Source organism: Anomaloglossus baeobatrachus, chromosome 6, assembly GCF_048569485.1.
Source record: "Anomaloglossus baeobatrachus isolate aAnoBae1 chromosome 6, aAnoBae1.hap1, whole genome shotgun sequence".
Classification (NCBI taxonomy): Eukaryota; Metazoa; Chordata; class Amphibia; order Anura; family Aromobatidae; genus Anomaloglossus; species Anomaloglossus baeobatrachus.
Window position 1 is genome coordinate 76,201,310 of NC_134358.1, and position 18,853 is coordinate 76,220,162.

General features: G+C 48.0%; 1 protein-coding gene across 1 annotated transcript in view; it reads left to right on the plus strand.

Moving 5' to 3' along the window:
- Positions 1-18,853, plus strand: part of LOC142243821 (neural-cadherin-like) — a 135,538-nt gene that overhangs the window by 88,403 nt on the left and 28,282 nt on the right. Inside the window, exons 20-24 of the mRNA XM_075316025.1 lie at positions 3,980-4,070; positions 4,949-5,133; positions 11,111-11,346; positions 11,508-11,785; positions 14,312-14,526. Coding sequence (XP_075172140.1) covers positions 3,980-4,070; positions 4,949-5,133; positions 11,111-11,346; positions 11,508-11,785; positions 14,312-14,526 — 1,005 coding nt within the window. The remainder of the gene's footprint in view (positions 1-3,979; positions 4,071-4,948; positions 5,134-11,110; positions 11,347-11,507; positions 11,786-14,311; positions 14,527-18,853) is intronic.

Genomic DNA, 18,853 nt, shown 5'->3' on the forward strand with positions numbered 1-18,853 from the left:
TGTCCTGTCCTGTATTCAGGTGGCGCGGATCTTCGCTGTGGGGCTTGGCTGCAATCCCAACCCTGGATCATATGTGTCACTGTGCTCCAGGAAAATGGGTGGTGGGCGATAGGACTTGAAATCCCCATCCCCTGCAGATTCTGGCAGACAACATAGAGTATAATCTGCCCTAGGGCTTCTGCACCCTGGCACTGTGGGAACGGTTAGGCTCGACCTCCATCTACCATGTTCTCCTTTGTCTCACCATCTCCACTGGTTACCTCTCACCCTCTTCCAGTCTGGCCGGTTCCACCTAGAAGAGCTCTGAAGCACTCCTTCCAGGTACCGTGTTGTTCAAAATCTCAGACTATTCTCCTTTCCCGAGATAGCTTTGAAGCACTCATCCTGTGCGGTCTCCCTGAGGGGAGCTGGGTTGCACCCCCCCCCCCCAGGGACCTGTTTTTGCTTCTCTGTACCAGAATGATCTGACCAGAAACTGTGTCTACTCAGTTCTTCAGGCAGCCCCCACTCTTAGGATGACTACTTGGTGGTTGCCCTGGTAATCGGGAACTTCCTGTGTTGTATATCTAGCTGACTCATGGGCTGGGGATTGTGTAAGTGAAACAAACACCAGTGATTAACCCCCCTCTTACCCGGAATGAATACTACATCTTAAAAGAGATGCAGTACCCTGTGGCGACTGATCCGCAGGGGTGCCACACTAAGACATAGGCAAACATAGAATATATGAAAATTAAACTGCATTAATGCTATATAAAAAATACTTAGAAAATTTAAGGTTCTTTGCTCAAAAATTTTAGTATGAGAAGATTTAGATATAGACGGATGCTCTTAGTTAATTGACCATTCAAAAGTATGTCGACCCATTAAAAATATTTAACTTTATTATAGATAATTAAAATATATAATCAGACAAACACAAAAACACACAATGTGGTTGTCAGATGTGATTAATACACACTACGTAGTAAGGTGTTTGGGATCAGTTGTAAGGGATCAATGTGCAGTGAGGGAATATACACGGTATATATTACCTAATGTAGGTGTCGCGGGCGGAGGAGGGGACGCTGCGCTCTCCCACTGCTCGGGTCCGGCCTCTGCTGCTGCGGCTGCTGCTGCTAGGTGGTGGCTCGAGCGGTGGGCCGGATCCCGGGGACTCGAGCGGCGCTCCTCGCCCGTGAGTGAAAAGGGTGGGGATTGATTGTGGGGATTTGATTATTGTCCGTGACGCCACCCACGGTTGTGGTGATATTGATGACACCACCGCTGCTCTGGACGGGGATCCCGGGAGCGGTGACAGGGAGCAGCCTGGATGTTAGTTCTCTCCTCCATGGGTAGGGGGTTGGTTGTCCCGGGGCCCGGTGATGGGGTAGGGATGGATGGCAGGCGGGTTACAGGGCCTGGCGAGGTGCAGGGTCGTGGGGGCAGCGCTGTGCCGCACGGCACGGTGGTACTCACTCAGCCAGTAACACACACGGAGTCTCTGATGAAACAAACGGCTGGATGGACGGGTCCCACAGACGGCTGCGGTGTTTTCCCCTGACCCCAGGTTGGTAATATAAGTCCTTTCCTGCACCTTCCGTACACTCCTCCTGCGCTCCGGTTTCCAGCTGGCTCCCCGGTTCAGTACCGGTGGGCCACCGCCCAGCCCCGGCTACCTATGGTTCCATCAGACTGTCTTCCCGGCTCTCGCAGACGGCCACTACCATCTGCCTGACTGCTGCACGAGGGCCCTAGGCTCCAACCTAGGCCCCAGTCAGCGTCTGCCTCTCTGCAGACCTCCTCTCTCTTCCTCTGCCTGGACTTGTCTCAGCTTGTTTCCTGCCTCTCTGGCCAGCTAAACTCCTCGGTGGGCGTGCCCATCTGCCTGACTCCGCCCAACTGGTGTGTCTGTCTGAACCCGAGGAAGAAATCAGGTCTCACTGGGGATGACTGCTGTGAACTGCTGGGGGTGGGGGTGTGTGTGTGTTGTTACCTGTGGCCCCTGGCTAGTCCAGGGCGCCACATAGGGACTCCGGGGGTATTGCCTTTCCCTCCACTTGGTCCTACCTGACAATGGGGCTTTAAGCACCCTATATGTATGGTGCCCCCATTCCACGACGACTGTCCCTTTTTGTCACTAACTACCTTCTAGGATCCCTTACAACTGATCCCAAAAACCTTTCTACCTAGTGTGTATTAATCACACCTAACACGCACATTGTGTGTTTTTGTGTTTGTCTAATTATATATTTTAATTATCGTGCTCCATCCCCCATGCTGCGCACTCCCCATTGTGCTCCATCCCCCATGCTGCGCACTCCCCATCGTGCTCCATCCCCCATGCTGCGCACTCCCCATCGTGCCCCCATGCTGCGCACTCCCCATCGTGCTCCATCCCCCATGCTGCGCACCCCCCATCGTGCTCCATCCCCCATGTTGCGCATCCCCCATCGTGCTCCATCCCCCATGCTGCGCACCCCCCATTGTGCTCCACAGTCACACATCAGACAGTATACACGCACACATCTGATCGCATACACTCACACACACACCCCACTTCTCCTTGTGCCCACCGGTGGGCGGTCCCAGCAGCTGTGCTGCACGCCGTGCTCCTCTGCCGACACTCACAGATCCGATCGCATACACGCACACACACACTCACACATCAGAACACACTCACACACATCCGATCGCATACACACACACACACTGACGATATCGCACATACGCGCTCACCCAATCACAACATCCGGAGATACCACATGCTTCCGGCCATGTGATCCTCAGGCAGGTCCTGGAAGGTCACTGCACAGTATCGCCGCCGAGAAGCAAGCGATATCACGGGATGTTGTGAATATGTGGATGCGATCTGATGTGTGTGAGGTGTGTGTGAGAGTGAGTGTGATCTGATGTGTGTGTGTCTGTTCTTATGTGTGTGTGTGTGTGTGTGTGTGTGTGTTCCGCCGCTGCAGGACCTTGATGCGCTCACCTCGGGGCGAGAGGCCATTCCGTGTGGGGGGCGGAGCCTGGGCGAGCGGCCAATCCGTGCGGAGGGCGGAGCTGAGGCGAGGCGAGCGGCCAATCCGTGCGGGGGGAGGAGCTGAGGCGAGCGGCCAATCCGTGAGGCCGAGCGGCCAAACCGTGCGGGGGTCGGGGCCATGGCGACCCAGGAGCCAATCCGCTGTTTGTCACCGTAAGGACATGGCCAATCCGTGCGGGGGGGCGGAGCCGAGGCGAGCGGCCAATCCGTGCGGGGGGGAAGAGCCGAGGCGAGGCGAGCGGCCAATCCGTGCAGGGGGGCGGGGCCATGGCGAGCCCAGCGGCCAATCCGCTGTTTGTCACCGTAAGGACACAATTTTGGAGCAAGACAGACAGACAGAATAAGGCAATTATATATATAGATACTTAGAAAAATGAATGTTCTTTCAGATATTCTTTGTTTGCATATGCCTTGGCACTTACAGAGTGCTGCTATATCTTTTTGTTTTGTGTTTCGTGTAGTTTTAGCAGTTGACACCTGTTCACACTTGCTATAGTTGGAGATTTTGGGTTTTTTCTTGCACTATATATTGAGGTGTAGACAACCTCCTACTCTGACTGTGCTCTCCGCCCATCATGTGATTTTAATTAGTGCCAGATCCTACCTGCCCATATATCTGTAGACTTTTAGTCCAAATGAGGTACAACACTAGGATAGGGTCCCATCAGAGAAAGGCCACCTTGCCGCGGTTGATGGGCACACAACTCTTTTATTACTAGCAAATAATAAGTGATAAAGCTTGCACATCCTGATTTGTTACTTTTGCCAAATCCACATGATCCACCCTTTCTGTCCTTAAATTTATTATAATATTAGATATATTGCTTTCCATTTTTATTTTAGGATAAATTTAGGTTTGTCCAAGGTATGTCTAATATCACTCGCTGATGATTTTTTAACCTAGTCAGGTGTAAGATCCTATGTCTAGAGTTTCTTATGTGTTGTCTTTTATGACAGGCATACTTCCCACAATCATCCTTGGAAAAGTTCCAGCGCCTGACCTAGATGACTGGGAGCATAAAATGTATTATTTAGAAAGTAAATCAAGGTAAATGCATGGTGCAAAAATACAAATAACTCTAAATTTATAAGTACATGTATCCACTTTGTAACATGATCTACATCTGTTAGAGACTCAGGTGGTGAACAAGCTACTCTATGTAATGTGAGTGCATGGAGAAGAGATAGCGATACACGCCGCAGTTCTTTCAGTGTATCTTAACATCTGTCATGAGCGACACTAGGTTCTCGTGATTGCCTACAGTGCTCCCTCTTAGAATGTGACCTTAATATGTCCCTCTCACAATATGACCTCCATACGTCCCTCTTAAAATATGACCACCATTTTCCCCTTGTACTATATGACCTCCATATGTCTCTCTTACAATATGTACTCCATGTGTCCTACTTACTATATGACCTTGAAATGTCTTTACAATATGGCCTCCATTTGTCCATCATTCTATGACCTTCATATGTCCATCTTAAAGTAAGACCTCCATATGTCCCTCTTACAATATGACCTCCATATGTCCCTCTTACAATTTGACCTCCATATGTCCCTCCTACAATATGACCTCCACATGTCCCTCTTATAATATAATATGACCTCCATATGTCCCTCTTACAATATGACCTCCATATGTCCCTCCTACAATATGACCTTGATATGTCCCTCTTGCAATATGACCTCCATATGTCCCTCTTAGAATAGGATCTCCATATGGTCCTCTTACAATATGACCTCCATATTGTCCTCTTACAATATGTCCTCCATATGTCCCTCCTACAATTTGACCTCCATATTGTGCTTTTACAATATGACCTCTATATGGCCCTCTTACATTCAGATGCCAGGCCTGCACCTACACATCATCAGGCCTGGTATTTAATCTCTTTTTCTCATATTTTCTGTTAACTTGACAGGATCTTTTATGTCCATGATGCATCCGGTTTGCTGAGCATGCGAGAAGGGGCCATACCAGGTGTTTATAAAGTCAGGGTGAGAGTGACGGATGGAGTGTGGCCAGACGTGGTCTCCATTGTTAAGGTTGTACTGATTGCCATAACTGAAGAAGATACAAATAATGCTATTGCCATAAGGTTAAGAGGTAAGTCCACCTATAGTCCAGCAAAACAAACAATATGTAAAGGATGGGGGCAGACATGATCACCATGAGGGTCATTGCCAGTGTAGCACCCAGGGGGCAGGGGTTGTCAGGCACGGGGAGTTTTGTACTTGAATTACCCATCACAGGGTGTGATGATCTGGGATGTTGCGGTGGCCTGCCCGGCTTCGTGCCCTGAGGTGTACACCAATAAGGAGGGAAGGCGATTGGGGTAGTAGTAGGATGAATGTTGTGACGCCACCTATGGTATGCGGCCAGGGAGTAGCCACCGCTGCAGAATTCCTCGCCGGGGCAGGTGTTAGTAGCAGCCAGAGATAGTATAGCTCCCCACAGGTGGAGTGGGCCCCGGGAAGGATGATGAGGGCAGTAGTCCACGGGAGCGCCGAAGCGTGAGGCGACGGCGACGGCAAAAACAGGGACGACACCGGGGAGGGGCTGCGGTTCAAAGTTCATTTTACTCACAGTTTGTAAGATGCCCCAGAGGTGCTGCTCTCTGCTGCAATGGGCCTCAGCCAGTCTCAGGTAAATCAGAAGCAACCACCGATGTCTCTAGAGTGTGAGACTTTCCTCCTCTGCGCTTAGTTGTGGATCTCCGTGGCTTGAAGCAACTTGGGAACCCCGGTGTTCTTGTAAAATGTCCCGTACCGTATGCAGGAGGTGTGGGTCATCGCCGTGGGGCCCAACTGTGATCAGGATCCCTGACCCATGTGTCACTGTGTTCCGAGAAAATGGGTGGTGAGTGATGGGACTTGAAATACCCATCCTCTGCAGATTCTGGTAGTCCAACATTGAGTACGTCCTACCCCAGGGCTCTGCACCCTGACTGCGCTGGCACTGTGGGAACGGTTAGGCTTGACCTCAGCTACCATGTTCTCCTCTGTCTCACTAGCTCCACTGGTTGCCTCTCACCCTCTTCCAGTCTGGCCGGTTCCACCTATAAGAGCACTGAACCTTCTAAAGACTGTGTTGTTCAGAGTCTCAGACCTTTCTCCTTTTCCCGAGAAAGATCTGAAGCACGCATCCCAGGTGGTCTCCCTGAGGGGAGCTGGGTCACCCACACCCCCAGGAACCTGTTGTTGCTTCTCTGTCCCAGACTGCTCTGACTAGAAACTGTTTGTGTTTGCTCACTTCCTCAAGCAGACCCCACCTTTGGGATGACTCTTAGTGGCGGGAATTCCCCAGGCTATCTAGCTTCCTGTGTTGTATAACTAGCTAATTCATGGGCTGGGGATGATGTAATATCTCTGTGTGAATATTTTGTAAGTGAAAACCAGTGGTTAACCTCTTCTTACCTGGCTAAGCATTACACCTTAAGTCAGATGCAATACACTGTTGCAACTGTAGCTACACCAGCAAGTTTGTCTTCCTTTATGTTACATATATAAACGGGGAACAAAAACTGGGGTTGTCACGGTGACCCATAGTCCAGGTTTATGTTGTTTGTGGCAGTGCATCCAATGATCTGACTCTGAAGGCCTCCATATATATTAGACTAAAGTCAACCAAACCCAGTGATATCACTGGGATTGCCAATAGTCTAAGGGGTACTTTGCACATTGCGACATCGCTACTGCGAGATCGTCGGGGTCAAATCGAAAGTGATGCACAGCCGACGCCGGTAACGACGTCGCAACGTGTAAAGCCTAGAAGCACCAATAAACGATCGCAAAAGCGTCGAAAATCGGTGATCTGTGTTGTGTCAGTCATTTCCATAATTTCGCTGCAGCGACAGGTACGATGTTGTTCCTCGTTCCTGCGGCAGTACACATCGCTGTGTATGAAGCCGCAGGAGCAAGGAACATCTCCTTACCTGCGTCCTGCCTGCAATGAGGAAGGAAGGAGGTGGGCGAGATGTTTACTATTGGCCGCCTGCCGTGTGACGTCGCTGTGATGTCGCACGACCCGCACCCTTAGGAAGGTATGTTGTATATGTTATACCTCATCTTATCATACCCTCATTAGAAAAAAACTATACAAGGATACATATATACGAAATATAAACATATACCCAATATATATACCGTGATTAACAAGCAGACGTGCCTCATAAGAAAGGCGCAAAACTAATATTCTCATTGAGGCCAGATGGACACATGGTATTCAATGTGTATATCCATCTGGCCTCTAATTGGGCCAATCTCCTACTCACCTCACCACCCCATATCCTAAGATCGATCTAATCAATCCCTAGGACTCTAAAAAAGGCACTATTGGAACCATGATGTACAAGAAAATGGTTTTCAAAGTGGCCACATCCAGCTGGCTGGGTGCCGCCTCAATCCCCACATGTTCGCGTACTCTAACCTTTAACTGACGATTAGTTAATCCTACATACATTTTTGGGCATGGACATGTCGCATAATAAATTACAGCTTTTGATGAACATGTAATAAATTTCTTTATTTGATAACCTTTGCTGCCAGTAGAGTCAGTAAAGGTATTTCCGCGACATATGTTGAGGCAGGCGACATATCTGCCGCAAGGAGAGCAGCCTCTTGGATTGCTGGGTCCAGCAGTGCCTAAAAAAGTTTCATCTTTATTGGATGCTGCATGATGGCTATGTACCAACATATCTCGGAAGGTTTTACCCCTCCTGATAGTGATCTTTGGTCTACTGGGTAGAACCTTCTTTAGTATGGGGTCAGCCATTAGGATAGGCCAAGCTCACTCCAAACTGGACCTCACCACATGGCACTGTGAATTATAGTTGGTAATAACACGGACCTGATCGGTTGGCCCCGGGATCATGTTGGTGTACAGCAGTTTATCCATCTGGGAAACTTTGGCCCGATGATAGGCCCTTTTGATCATTCTCCTGCTGTAACCATGCTACCTGAACCTATCCATCAGGTCCAAAGCCTGCTTTTCAAAATCTGCATCGGTTGAGCAGATCCTGCGCAACCGAAGGAATTGACCCATAGGGACAGGTTGTATCATGAATCTGGGGTGTGCCGACGAAGCATGTAATAATGTATTCGTTGATGTCGGCTTCCGGTAAAGATCAGTTTGTGAAGTAAATTGAGCGTACTTCTTGACAAGAACATTCAGGAATTCTACCTGTTGATCAGACCACTGATAGGTAATAAATATGTTGTGTGCAGTGGAGTTCACCTGTGACATGAATTGATGTAGATCATCCACAGACCCCTGCCAGATAAGGAAAGTATCATCAATGTACCGCGCCCAAATGAGGACGCGGTCCATCAACAATTCCCAATTTGACAGGGGGAGGTCCCTCTCCCACAACCCCAGGAATAGTGTAAGAAGTATTGAGGCCTCCTACTCACCCCAATATAAAATGAGAGAGGCACTCCATGTGTGGAATAGTAGGACAGGAGAAAAATGAATACAAGGTGAAGTTGCTCACCTTCTCCGGTTGTCAATACCATACACAACAATGGTGTCAGCTTGTGAAGACTCCCTGACTGTTAGCTGCACCGACCTCAGACACATAGCAGGCCAGTGTAACAATGACTTTGGGGTAGCAGGGAATCGGAGCTCCTAAGCTGTCCCTAAAGCTAAGGTACCCTGCGCTATCACTAATCTCAGGGATACTCCTGATGGTGGAGAGGCATGAATCTCCTTTATGGCCCTGCTCCTGACCAGTCCTGATCTGATTCCCCTTTCCCCCAGGGAGCGACAGAACAGGAGAGTGTTGAAACCACAAATAAAGACAAGCATGGGAAAAAACAAAACTCTGTCACACGGCACGCACACACAAAGGTAAAGAAAATAAGGGATTCAGGAGGAAAAATAAGAGCAGGAAGGAAGTACAAAACAACAGAGATAAACTCCACAAACAATCCAAGTAATAGGCACACCTAAAGCACAACTTTCACCAGGGAGTCTAGGACACTATGCCTCACAGACCAACATAGAATAAGCTATAGCTGGCATGGGTGGAAGGATTCCACCACCACAAATAGTAGAGGAGCAGATGTGTTAGGTCTCTCCACAACATGTGATTAAAGGATCAAGCAGACCATCAGAGATTAACTCTTGCTAGCCTGCTTATGAATCAGCACACAGCAGGTCGACACTCAAGTCTGCCTGGGTTGATCCCAGACACCAGAGAAACCATCGAGTGGAGTGTCAAAATCTGCAATCTGAACAGAGTCCAATGCCGCCATGAAAGTCAGCAAAGTTTGTGCAAAGCTCCCTTTGACAGCAAGCTGTGGGCTGGAGGATAGGAAATTATGAAAAAGATGTGGTCTTGTCTGGGCACTTCACAGATGTCAAGCACCCAGACAAGACCGCATCTTTTTCATCATTTGCTATCCCTACTCACCCCGACAGATGCGGAGAGAAGGATCTTGGTCGTGGGATTTCCAATGGCGGAGTATAGAGGAGTCAGTGGAGATAGATTTCATTTGAAAGATCTTACAGTCAAAGCTATTTATGAGGGTCTTTAGCATCAGAGCTTTCTGTACTCACATTAGTTGTCCAGCAACAGCCAACTGACGCTGAACCTTATATCCATTCAGCCTCCCACTTCCATAGTCTGTAAAAAGCTCTTTGGCAAAGTGCAGGCCAGGAAGCCTCCCTAGGACTTTCCGTCTCTTATCGGCACAGACTCACTTGCTGACCATGCCAAGCTGGACAGATATCCTCCCTTCCCTACAATTCACACTCTTGTCAGGGAAGAGGTTCTGCAGCATCCTTTTATCATCCCTGTTCTGCATCACTGATGATGTACTCAGAGCTTAGTGTGATGCTTTGGAGGGATATGGGATGATGGATCCTTGTCACATCATTAATCTACAGGAATGGAATCTTAATTATTTTAATCATCTGGTCATGGGTCTAAATGAATGAGGTTGTCCAGTTTAGATAACCTATCTTCTCAAGGAACCGACTGCTGGGAGCTGCCCCGATCGGCAGAACGAGACATTTTACTCTCGTTACAATGGTGCGTCAGTGTACATGGTGGAATACAGTGACGTAGCAAAGGGGGGCAGAGGGGGCGGTCCGCCCTGGGCGGCACATGTCAGGGGGGCGGCATTTTGGGGGTAAACAATAAATAATAGAAAATAGAAAAACATAGAAGAAATAAAGAGCTAAGTAATAAAAGGCTAAGTAAGATTTGCCGCCCCCGCTTGATCTTGGGCTACATATAATTTACATATTAGCTGATAGAAAAGGGCCATCCGCAGTTCAGTGCATTCCTGAACATCTTTAAATTCTATTCATAGTAACGCAGTTAACCACGCCCAATGCATCCCCACTACGGTGTCAGCTTCCTCTCTATGATTGGCTGCACGTGCTAGTGAGCTGGGTTCGCGCTGCACAAAAAAATCCAAATTTGATTGTAGTTCCATGAAAAATAAATATTTTGATGGCTTTCCGAATTTTTTAAGGTTGCTGGATTATCGATGGCCAACGGAGGGGGGGGGCAAATTTGACAACCGCCCCGGACGGCAAAATCAGTTGCTTTGCTACTGGTGGAATACCACTTCATTCATTCCCTATGGGGCTGCAATAAAAGAAGAATGTAGCCATAGGGCATGAATCAAGCGTCGGTCAGGGACACACCTTTGCTGTTCCATTCTAACAGGAATAAAAATGCCCTTTCTGCTGATCATTGTGGGTCCCAGCGGTCGGACACCCACTGATCCATGTTATCACCTATCCACTATATAAATTATCTTTTCAATCTGTTTCACCTAAAGCTTGATAAAGCGCCCTCCTATTCAAAAGTTTGGAAATGTTTCCCTGCCCTTTCCTAGCTATGACCTAGAGAGAATGACATATTTCAGACCAATATCTACCTATCACCAGTAGACACTGGTCTAAAGGATCTCATGCACCTTAGCCTAGAGGACGCAGGACAGACCACCTACTGGTCATTTAATGTGTATTTGAGCCGACCCATTCTCCATTGAACTCAAACGTCTATCTATCTTAGATCGGTAGATTCATTTGATTAGTGGAGCCATAACAGTTTTTCCTGTTTATCCAGGTATCAGTGCAGAACATTTTATAGCCCAGACCCAAGGGATGATGGTCAGTAAATACGAGCAAATAAAGAACCTCCTAACAGAAATCCTGTCCTGCACAGAAGATGATGTCCAGCTCTTCAGTGTGCTGAATGTTCCTGGTCTCTCCAATTGTACAGACGTTTGGATTTCCTTTTCCAGACTCCCCTATCACAGATCTGGAAAGTTGAATGGCATTATTGCTTTGCATCGGGACAAGGTCTTACGTAAACTTTGTATCTAAGTCAATGACTTTCTGTTTTTGGTAATGTGTCATATTGGTAAATGATGCCAATTTAATTATTCTTTGAGTAAAGCTACAATACATGTATATTACTTTGTGTAATGGTTTTACTAACGCAGAATACATATTCTTCACAGTTAGAATCTACATTGGGCGTCCAGGTGACTCAGATCGGAGAAGAGGAGTGCAGGAACGCACAATGTAGCCACAAGACGGGATGTGTGATTAGAAACCTATATAAACATGTCCCAACGATGGTCAGAACTGACAACGTCTCCTTTGGGTCAGTGACCGTTGCAACCTACATCCACTGCTCCTGTCCTTCTCGGGAGAAAGAGCACCTTTCCTGCCCCTTGTATCTCACCAATCCTTGTCTGAATGGGGGCACCTGTGTGGACACAGAGCTCGGATATAGGTAATGTATGGAAATCTGGAATATCTCATAATTTCTTGGATGGTATGATTGCTAAACATTAATATGGGTGCTTCATCCAATGGTTTTCATGCCAAAGAGACTGTGATGGATGGGAACCCTGTGGAGTGGGAGAACTGTTGTGGACCATAAAGGCACTACTATACATTTCTTATAAATAATTGAGAGAAGAATTGACCAAATACTTATACCATTCTCTTTTTCTTTAATTTATGTAAAGGGTAGAAGGTGGTACCTAGCATGATCTTGTATGGTGGTGTGAATGTGCAGTAGTAATAATCATTTTTTTTATTTTTATAGTGCCTCACAAAATAGATGTGTTTTTAGAGCTCACTTAAAAATGTGAGGACTAGGTGTTACTCGGATTCTCTGGGGTAGTGCATTCAAGAGAACTTGCACAGCATGAGGGAAGTCTTGGAGCTGTGGGAGGTTCAGGTTATGGAGGTTGTTAGTATAAAGGGGGCTTTACATGCTACGATATCGCTAATGCGGAGTCGTTGGGGTCACGGAATTTGTGACGCACATCCGGCCGCATTAGCGATGTTGTTGCGTGTGACACCGATGAGCGATTTTGCATCGTCGCAAAAACGTGCAAAATCGCTCATCGGTGACATGGGGGTCCATTCTCAATTATCGTTACTGCAGCAGTAACGATGTTGTTCCTCGTTCCTGCGGCAGCACACATCGCTCCGTGTGACACCGCAGGAACGAGGAACCTCTCATTACCTGCCTCCCGGCCGCTATGCTGAAGGAGGGAGGTGGGCGGGATGTTACGTCCCGCTCATCTCCGCCCCTCCGCTTCTATTGGGCGGTCGCTCAGTGACGTCGCTGTGACGCCGCACGGACCGCCCCCTTAAAAAGGAGGCGGTTTGCCGGTCACAGCGACGTCGCCGGGCAGGTAAGTACGTGTGACGGGTCTGGGCGATGTTGTCCGGCACAGGCAGCGATTTGCCCGTGTCGCACAACAGGTGGGGGCGGGTACCCACGCTAGCGATATCGGTACCGATATCGCAGCGTGTAAAGTAGCCTTTAGGTTATGTCACAATTCACCTTTGGTTCTGATCCATGAAGAGCCATTAAGTTTTGTCTATTGCTCAGTTGTTTGTATTCCCTGGGTCCTTGCCTGTGGGCGGGGCTTGTTTGGTGCCTCGTTCCGGTAATCGCCTTGGTTTATCTGCGGGCTGTTTTCACCAGAACTTCGCCAGTGATAATTCCTGCTCTGCAGTGTGCGCTTCTGGTTCCTGTGAGTTCGTTCTGATCTTCATTCCGCTACCCCGACTCCTCTCCCTGTCCTCCTCTCTGTCCGTTTTGTCTGTGCTCCCTGACTTCCTGACCTTCCGTTTGTCTGGTTCCCTCAGCTCCGCTTCCCCTCTTTTGTACTTTCGTTCCCCTTTGGCTTCTAACCTCGGCTTGCTCTCTGACTGCTCACCAGCTGTACCTGACGTTACCTCCTGGCTAGTGACCTTAGGCTTCCACGTGACTTCTGCTCCTCTTCCTCCTTTGCACTGACATGACTTTCTGGCTCTGACTCTTGGCTTGTACAACCATTCTGCTATCTCCCCATCTAGATACTGGTGACATCTAGTTGGCAGACGCCGCCTTACACCTAGGAGCTCTACATCTATTCTGTGTACCTGCGCCCCCTGGTGCTAGCATTATAGGTTAGTTGCAGAATGGAGAGCAAGCTTGGGTAGGGTGATAAACAGATATGAGGGAGTAGATGCAGGGTGGTGTAGAACTGTGGAGAGCTTTGTGAGTGAGAGTGATACATTTATATTATAGTGGATGGGAAACCAGTGCAATGGCTGGCACAGATTGGAACCATCAGTATAGCAGCTGGACAGAAATACAGCCCTGGCTGTTGCATTAAGTATGGATTGGAAAGAGGAAGCATTTAGTATGAGGGAGACCGATTCTTAGAGAGTTGCAGTAGCCCAGAAGAGATTGAATAAGAGCAACAATAAAAGATTTAGCAGTTTCTGAGGCGAGAAAAGGTCGGATTCGGGAGATGTCTTTAAGTTTTTAAGATGCAGGTGACATAAGTGAGTGACTGATTGTTTATAGAGAATAAAGAAAAATTCTGTCAAATTTGACCCCCAGACAGCGAGTATATTGCACTAAAGCTTGCACCCCGCTACTTTCTTCGTGCTCTTGACAAAAAAACAAGTGACAAGACGTTATCACCTATTCAATGTGATGACATTCTCTCCTATCAATGAGATAACATTGCTGAAGAAAGCAAAGAACTGTGCTCTGTTTCCTCCAGTTGTCCCATAGCCATATTGTGGGTTGTATGGGGTGTAGATGAGCTAAAACATAATTATGAGGGGGGGGGGGGGGACAAAAGTTCACGTCTGAGTTTGGCTGCAGAATCAAATGAAAAACTGTAGAGGGGAAATAATACTTAGGACAGAAATTGCTGACAAAAGCCTATGCACTCTCATGACATTAGTATTTTAGGATTATGCCTATAGGCCAGGGATAATGGTTGTCTCATTTGCTTGTCAGGTGTGAATGTTCCCCTGCTTTCCATGGACCAGAATGTCAACAAACAAAGCGTTCATTTTCAGGACAAGGCTTTGCCTGGTTCCCTCCAATGTTCCTCTGCTTTGAAAGTCATATATCCCTGGATTTCATCACTGAAGAAGCTGATGGTCTTTTGCTCTACAATGGTCCTATGGCATCGAAAAACCATGGAGAGTCAGAAGATTTCATTGCTGTAGGTGAGACTGTAATACAACATTGTTGGCTTTGATCAAGGGATATCTATATCATCTCTCACTTTGTTCTTCACATCCCATTACATGGATGCTCTAGAAGCTTAAGATTTCATACCAAACCCCTTATTGTCAGGCTTCCACCAGGGGGCACAGAAGCAGAATGGAAATAGAACTTCAATGAGCAGTTAGACTAAAGCTCACAAGGGGGCACACGCACCAGTGAAAGGGTAGTCAGCAAGCCTAAGAGGTACTTTGCACGTTGCGACATCGCTATTGCAATATTCGTCGTCTGGGTCAAATTGAAAGTGACGCACATACGGCGCCAGCAGTAACGACGTCGCAACGTGTAAAGCCTAAATGCACAGATAAACAATTGTAAAAGCGTCGTAAATCGGTGATCTGCGTAGTATCGGTCATTTTCATATTTTCGCTGCGGCGACAGGTACGATGTTGTTCCTCGTTCCTGCGGCAGCACACATCGCTGTGTATGAAGCCGCAGGAGCGAGGAACATCTCCTTACCTGCCTCCACCGGCTATGCGGAAGGAAGGAGGTGGGCGGGATGTTTACGTCCCGCTTATCTCCGCTCCTCCGCTTCTATTGGCCGCCTGCCGTGTGACGTCGCTGTGACGCCGCACGACCCGCCCCCTTAGGAAGGAGGCGGGTCGCCGGCCAGAGCGTCGCAGGGCAGGTAAGTGCGTGTGAAGCTCCTGTAGCGATAATGTTCGCTACGGCAGCTATCACAAGATATCGCATGTGTGACGGAGGCGGATACTATCGCGCTCAGCATCGCTAGCATCGGCTAGCGATGTCGCAGCGTGCAAAGTACCCCTAAGTCTTAACCAGGAAGTCATGTCTGAACAGGGGAGTGAGCAAGCTGTAAACAGGTGGAAGCATGAGGGTCAGGAGCCAAGAGGTCATGTCAAAAGCCAAAAAGTGGAAGTAGAGCCGTGGTCAGGAAACATTACCGTGATCAGTGGCCGGGAGAGCAAGTAATTACACAGGATCGGGAGGGGACCGAGACACAGAACGGGACCGGGGTCAGAGAGACAGGGTAGACAAAAAGTACAAAGGAAATGGAGGTCAGAGAGAAGTAAGCTGGGTAGCAGGAAGGATCAGGGCTAACTCACAAGAATCAGTTGCGCATGCTGCAGAGAAGAAACTATTACTGGAGGTGTTCTGGAGGAGTCCACACTAAAATAAAGCGGCGTGAGTCCCGGAACAAGGCACAGAAGAACAGACCCCAGCCACCTGGCTTAACCCTGTAAGAGCCAAGCTACAGTCATGACACTTATTACATTAATGGGCCTAGGAAGGTGTAAAGGCTACTTTACACACTGCGATATCGGTACCGATATCGCTAGTGTGGGTACCCGCCCCCCATCTGTTGCGCGACACGGGCAAATCGCTGCCCGTGCCGCACAACAGCCGTCACACATACTTACCTGTCCGGCGACGTCACTATGACGGGCGAACCGCCTCCTTTCTAAGGGGGCGGTCCGTGCGGCGTCACAGCGACGTCACTGAAGCGTCACTGAACCACCGCCCTATAGCAGCGGAGGGGCGGAGATGAGCGGGACGTAACATCCCGCCCACCTCCTTCCTTCCGCATTGTGGCCGGGAGGCAGGTAAGGAGAGCTTCCTCGTTCCTGCGGCATCACACGCAGCGATGTGTGCTGCCGCAGGAACGAGGAACAACTTCGTTACTGCTGCAGTAACGATTTTTAAGAATGGACCCCCATGTCGCTGATTAGCGATTTTGCACGTTTTTGCAACGATGCAAAATCGCTTATCGGTGTCACACGCAACGGCATCGCTAATGCGGCCGGAAGTGCGTCACAAAATCCGTGACCCCAACGACTCCGCATTAGAGATGTCGCAGCGTGTAAAGCCCGCTTAAGGAAAATATTACTCACCTCTTAGACCATTGTCACTCTTCTGTAGTCAGCAGTGCGTCCCTCGTTGGTCTACTGAGATTGGCATCCAGCAGGGGAGTCTCACAGCTAGTGGTGAGCAGACCCGTGGAAGGTTTGGTGGGTGTAGCCAGACTTTAGATAAAGTTCAGTTTGAATCCTGGACTTGACCTGAACCCCAATGGAAGTCACTAATTGGGCAGTTGGGGATTTCCGCCTACATGCAGCCAGCCATAAACAGAAAACTTAAAATACAGTCCAACAGTGGCATACCTAGAAATAATGAAAAAATTCCCTCATATATTAAGATGGCCATCACAGCACCCACAAAACATATATGATGGCCACCACACGGAGGATATAGATGCCATTAAATGTATGTCTATATGACTGTAGAAGTTATATTATTTGAGTTTTGGTAGTGAAAAATTGCCTTTTAAGAGAAGATAATGTTACTATAGTTGATGGCATTTTCCATACTGTACATATTGTATGGTGGAGATATATAATGGACAGCTCTTATTAACTGTCCCAGTCTATAAAAGTGTAAGAGGGCTGAACAGCAGAAGACACATGGAAGTATCATCTTACAGTGACTGTGGCAGAAGATCACCATCTACTCCCCAGAAGGGACCAAACAGTGATATGAGTGTTTCCTTGAGGGAAGAGTATAGAGGGGACGCCGAATCAGCTAACAGCTATGTCAGAATTGCTAAATATAAAAAGGCCGCTCCCCACCGAGAAGGGCAGAATCTGTACCAGTTATGTGCTGCGGCAGCAAAGTAGGTTGACGGTCACCATTACTGCAGACAGGCCCATGAGAGGTCGGATCCCAGAGACGGCCTGATCTAACCTACACCAGTAGAAGAATTGTAACCTACACCATAAGAAGTACCATAACCTACGTCAGTAGAAGAACCATAACCTACAGCAGTAGAAGAACTGTAACCTATGCCAATAGAAGAACCATAACCTATGCCAGTAGAAGAACTGTAACCTACACCAGCAGAAGACCGTGACCTACGCCAGTAGAAGAACCATATACAGTGCCTACAAGTAGTATTCAACCCCCTGCAGATTTAGCAGGTTTGATAAGATGCAAATAAGTTAGAGCCTGCAAAGTTCAAACAAGAGCAGGATTTATTAACAGATGCATAAATCTTACAAACCAACAAGTTATGTTGCTCAGTTAAATTTTAATACATTTTCAACATAAAAGTGTGGGTCAATTATTATTCAACCCCTAGGTTTAATATTTTGTGGAAAAACCCTTGTTTGCAATTACAGCTAATAATCGTCTTTTATAAGACCTGATCAGGCCGGCACAGGTCTCTGGAGTTATCTTGGCCCACTCCTCCATGCAGATTTTCTCCAAGTTATCTAGGTTCTTTGGGTGTCTCATGTGGACTTTAATCTTGAGCTCCTTCCACAAGTTTTCAATTGGGTTAAGGTCAGGGGACTGACTAGGCCACTGCAACACCTTGATTTTTTCCCTCTTGAACCAGGCCTTGGTTTTCTTGGCTGTGTGCTTTGGGTCATTGTCTTGTTGGAAGATGAAATGACGACCCATCTTAAGATCCTTGATGGAGGAGCGGAGGTTCTTGGCCAAAATCTCCAGATAGGCCGTGCTATCCATCTTCCCATGGATGCGGACCAGATGGCCAGGCCCCTTGGCTGAGAAACAGCCCCACAGCAGGATGCTGCCACCACCATGCTTGACTGTAGGGATGGTATTCTTGGGGTTGTATGCAGTGCCATCCAGTCTCCAAACGTCACGTGTGTGGTTGGCACCAAATATCTCGATCTTGGTCTCATCAGACCAGAGAACTTTGAACCAGTCTGTCTCAGAGTCCTCCAAGTGATCATGAGCAAACTGTAGACGAGCCTTGACATGACGCTTTGAAAGTAAAGGTACCTTACGGGCTCGTCTGGAACGGAGACCATTGCGGTGGAGTACGTTACTTATGGTATTGACTGAAACCAATGTCCCCACTGCCATGAGATCTTCCCGGAGCTCCTTCCTTGTTGTCCTTGGGTTAGCCTTGACTCTTCGGACAAGCCTGGCCTCGGCACGGGTGGAAACGTTCAAAGGCTGTCCAGGCCGTGGAAGGCTAACAGTAGTTCCATATGCCTTCCACTTCCGGATGATGTTCCCAACAGTGGAGACAGGTAGGCCCAACTCCTTGGAAAGGGTTTTGTACCCCTTGCCAGCCTTGTGACCCTCCACGATCTTGTCTCTGATGGCCTTGGAATGCTCCTTTGTCTTTCCCATGTTGACCAAGTATGAGTGCTGTTCACAAGTTTGGGGAGGGTCTTAATTAGTTAGAAAAGGCTGGAAAAAGAGATAATTAATCCAAACATGTGAAGCTCATTGTTCTTTGTGCCTGAAATACTTCTTAATACTTTAGGGGAACCAAAC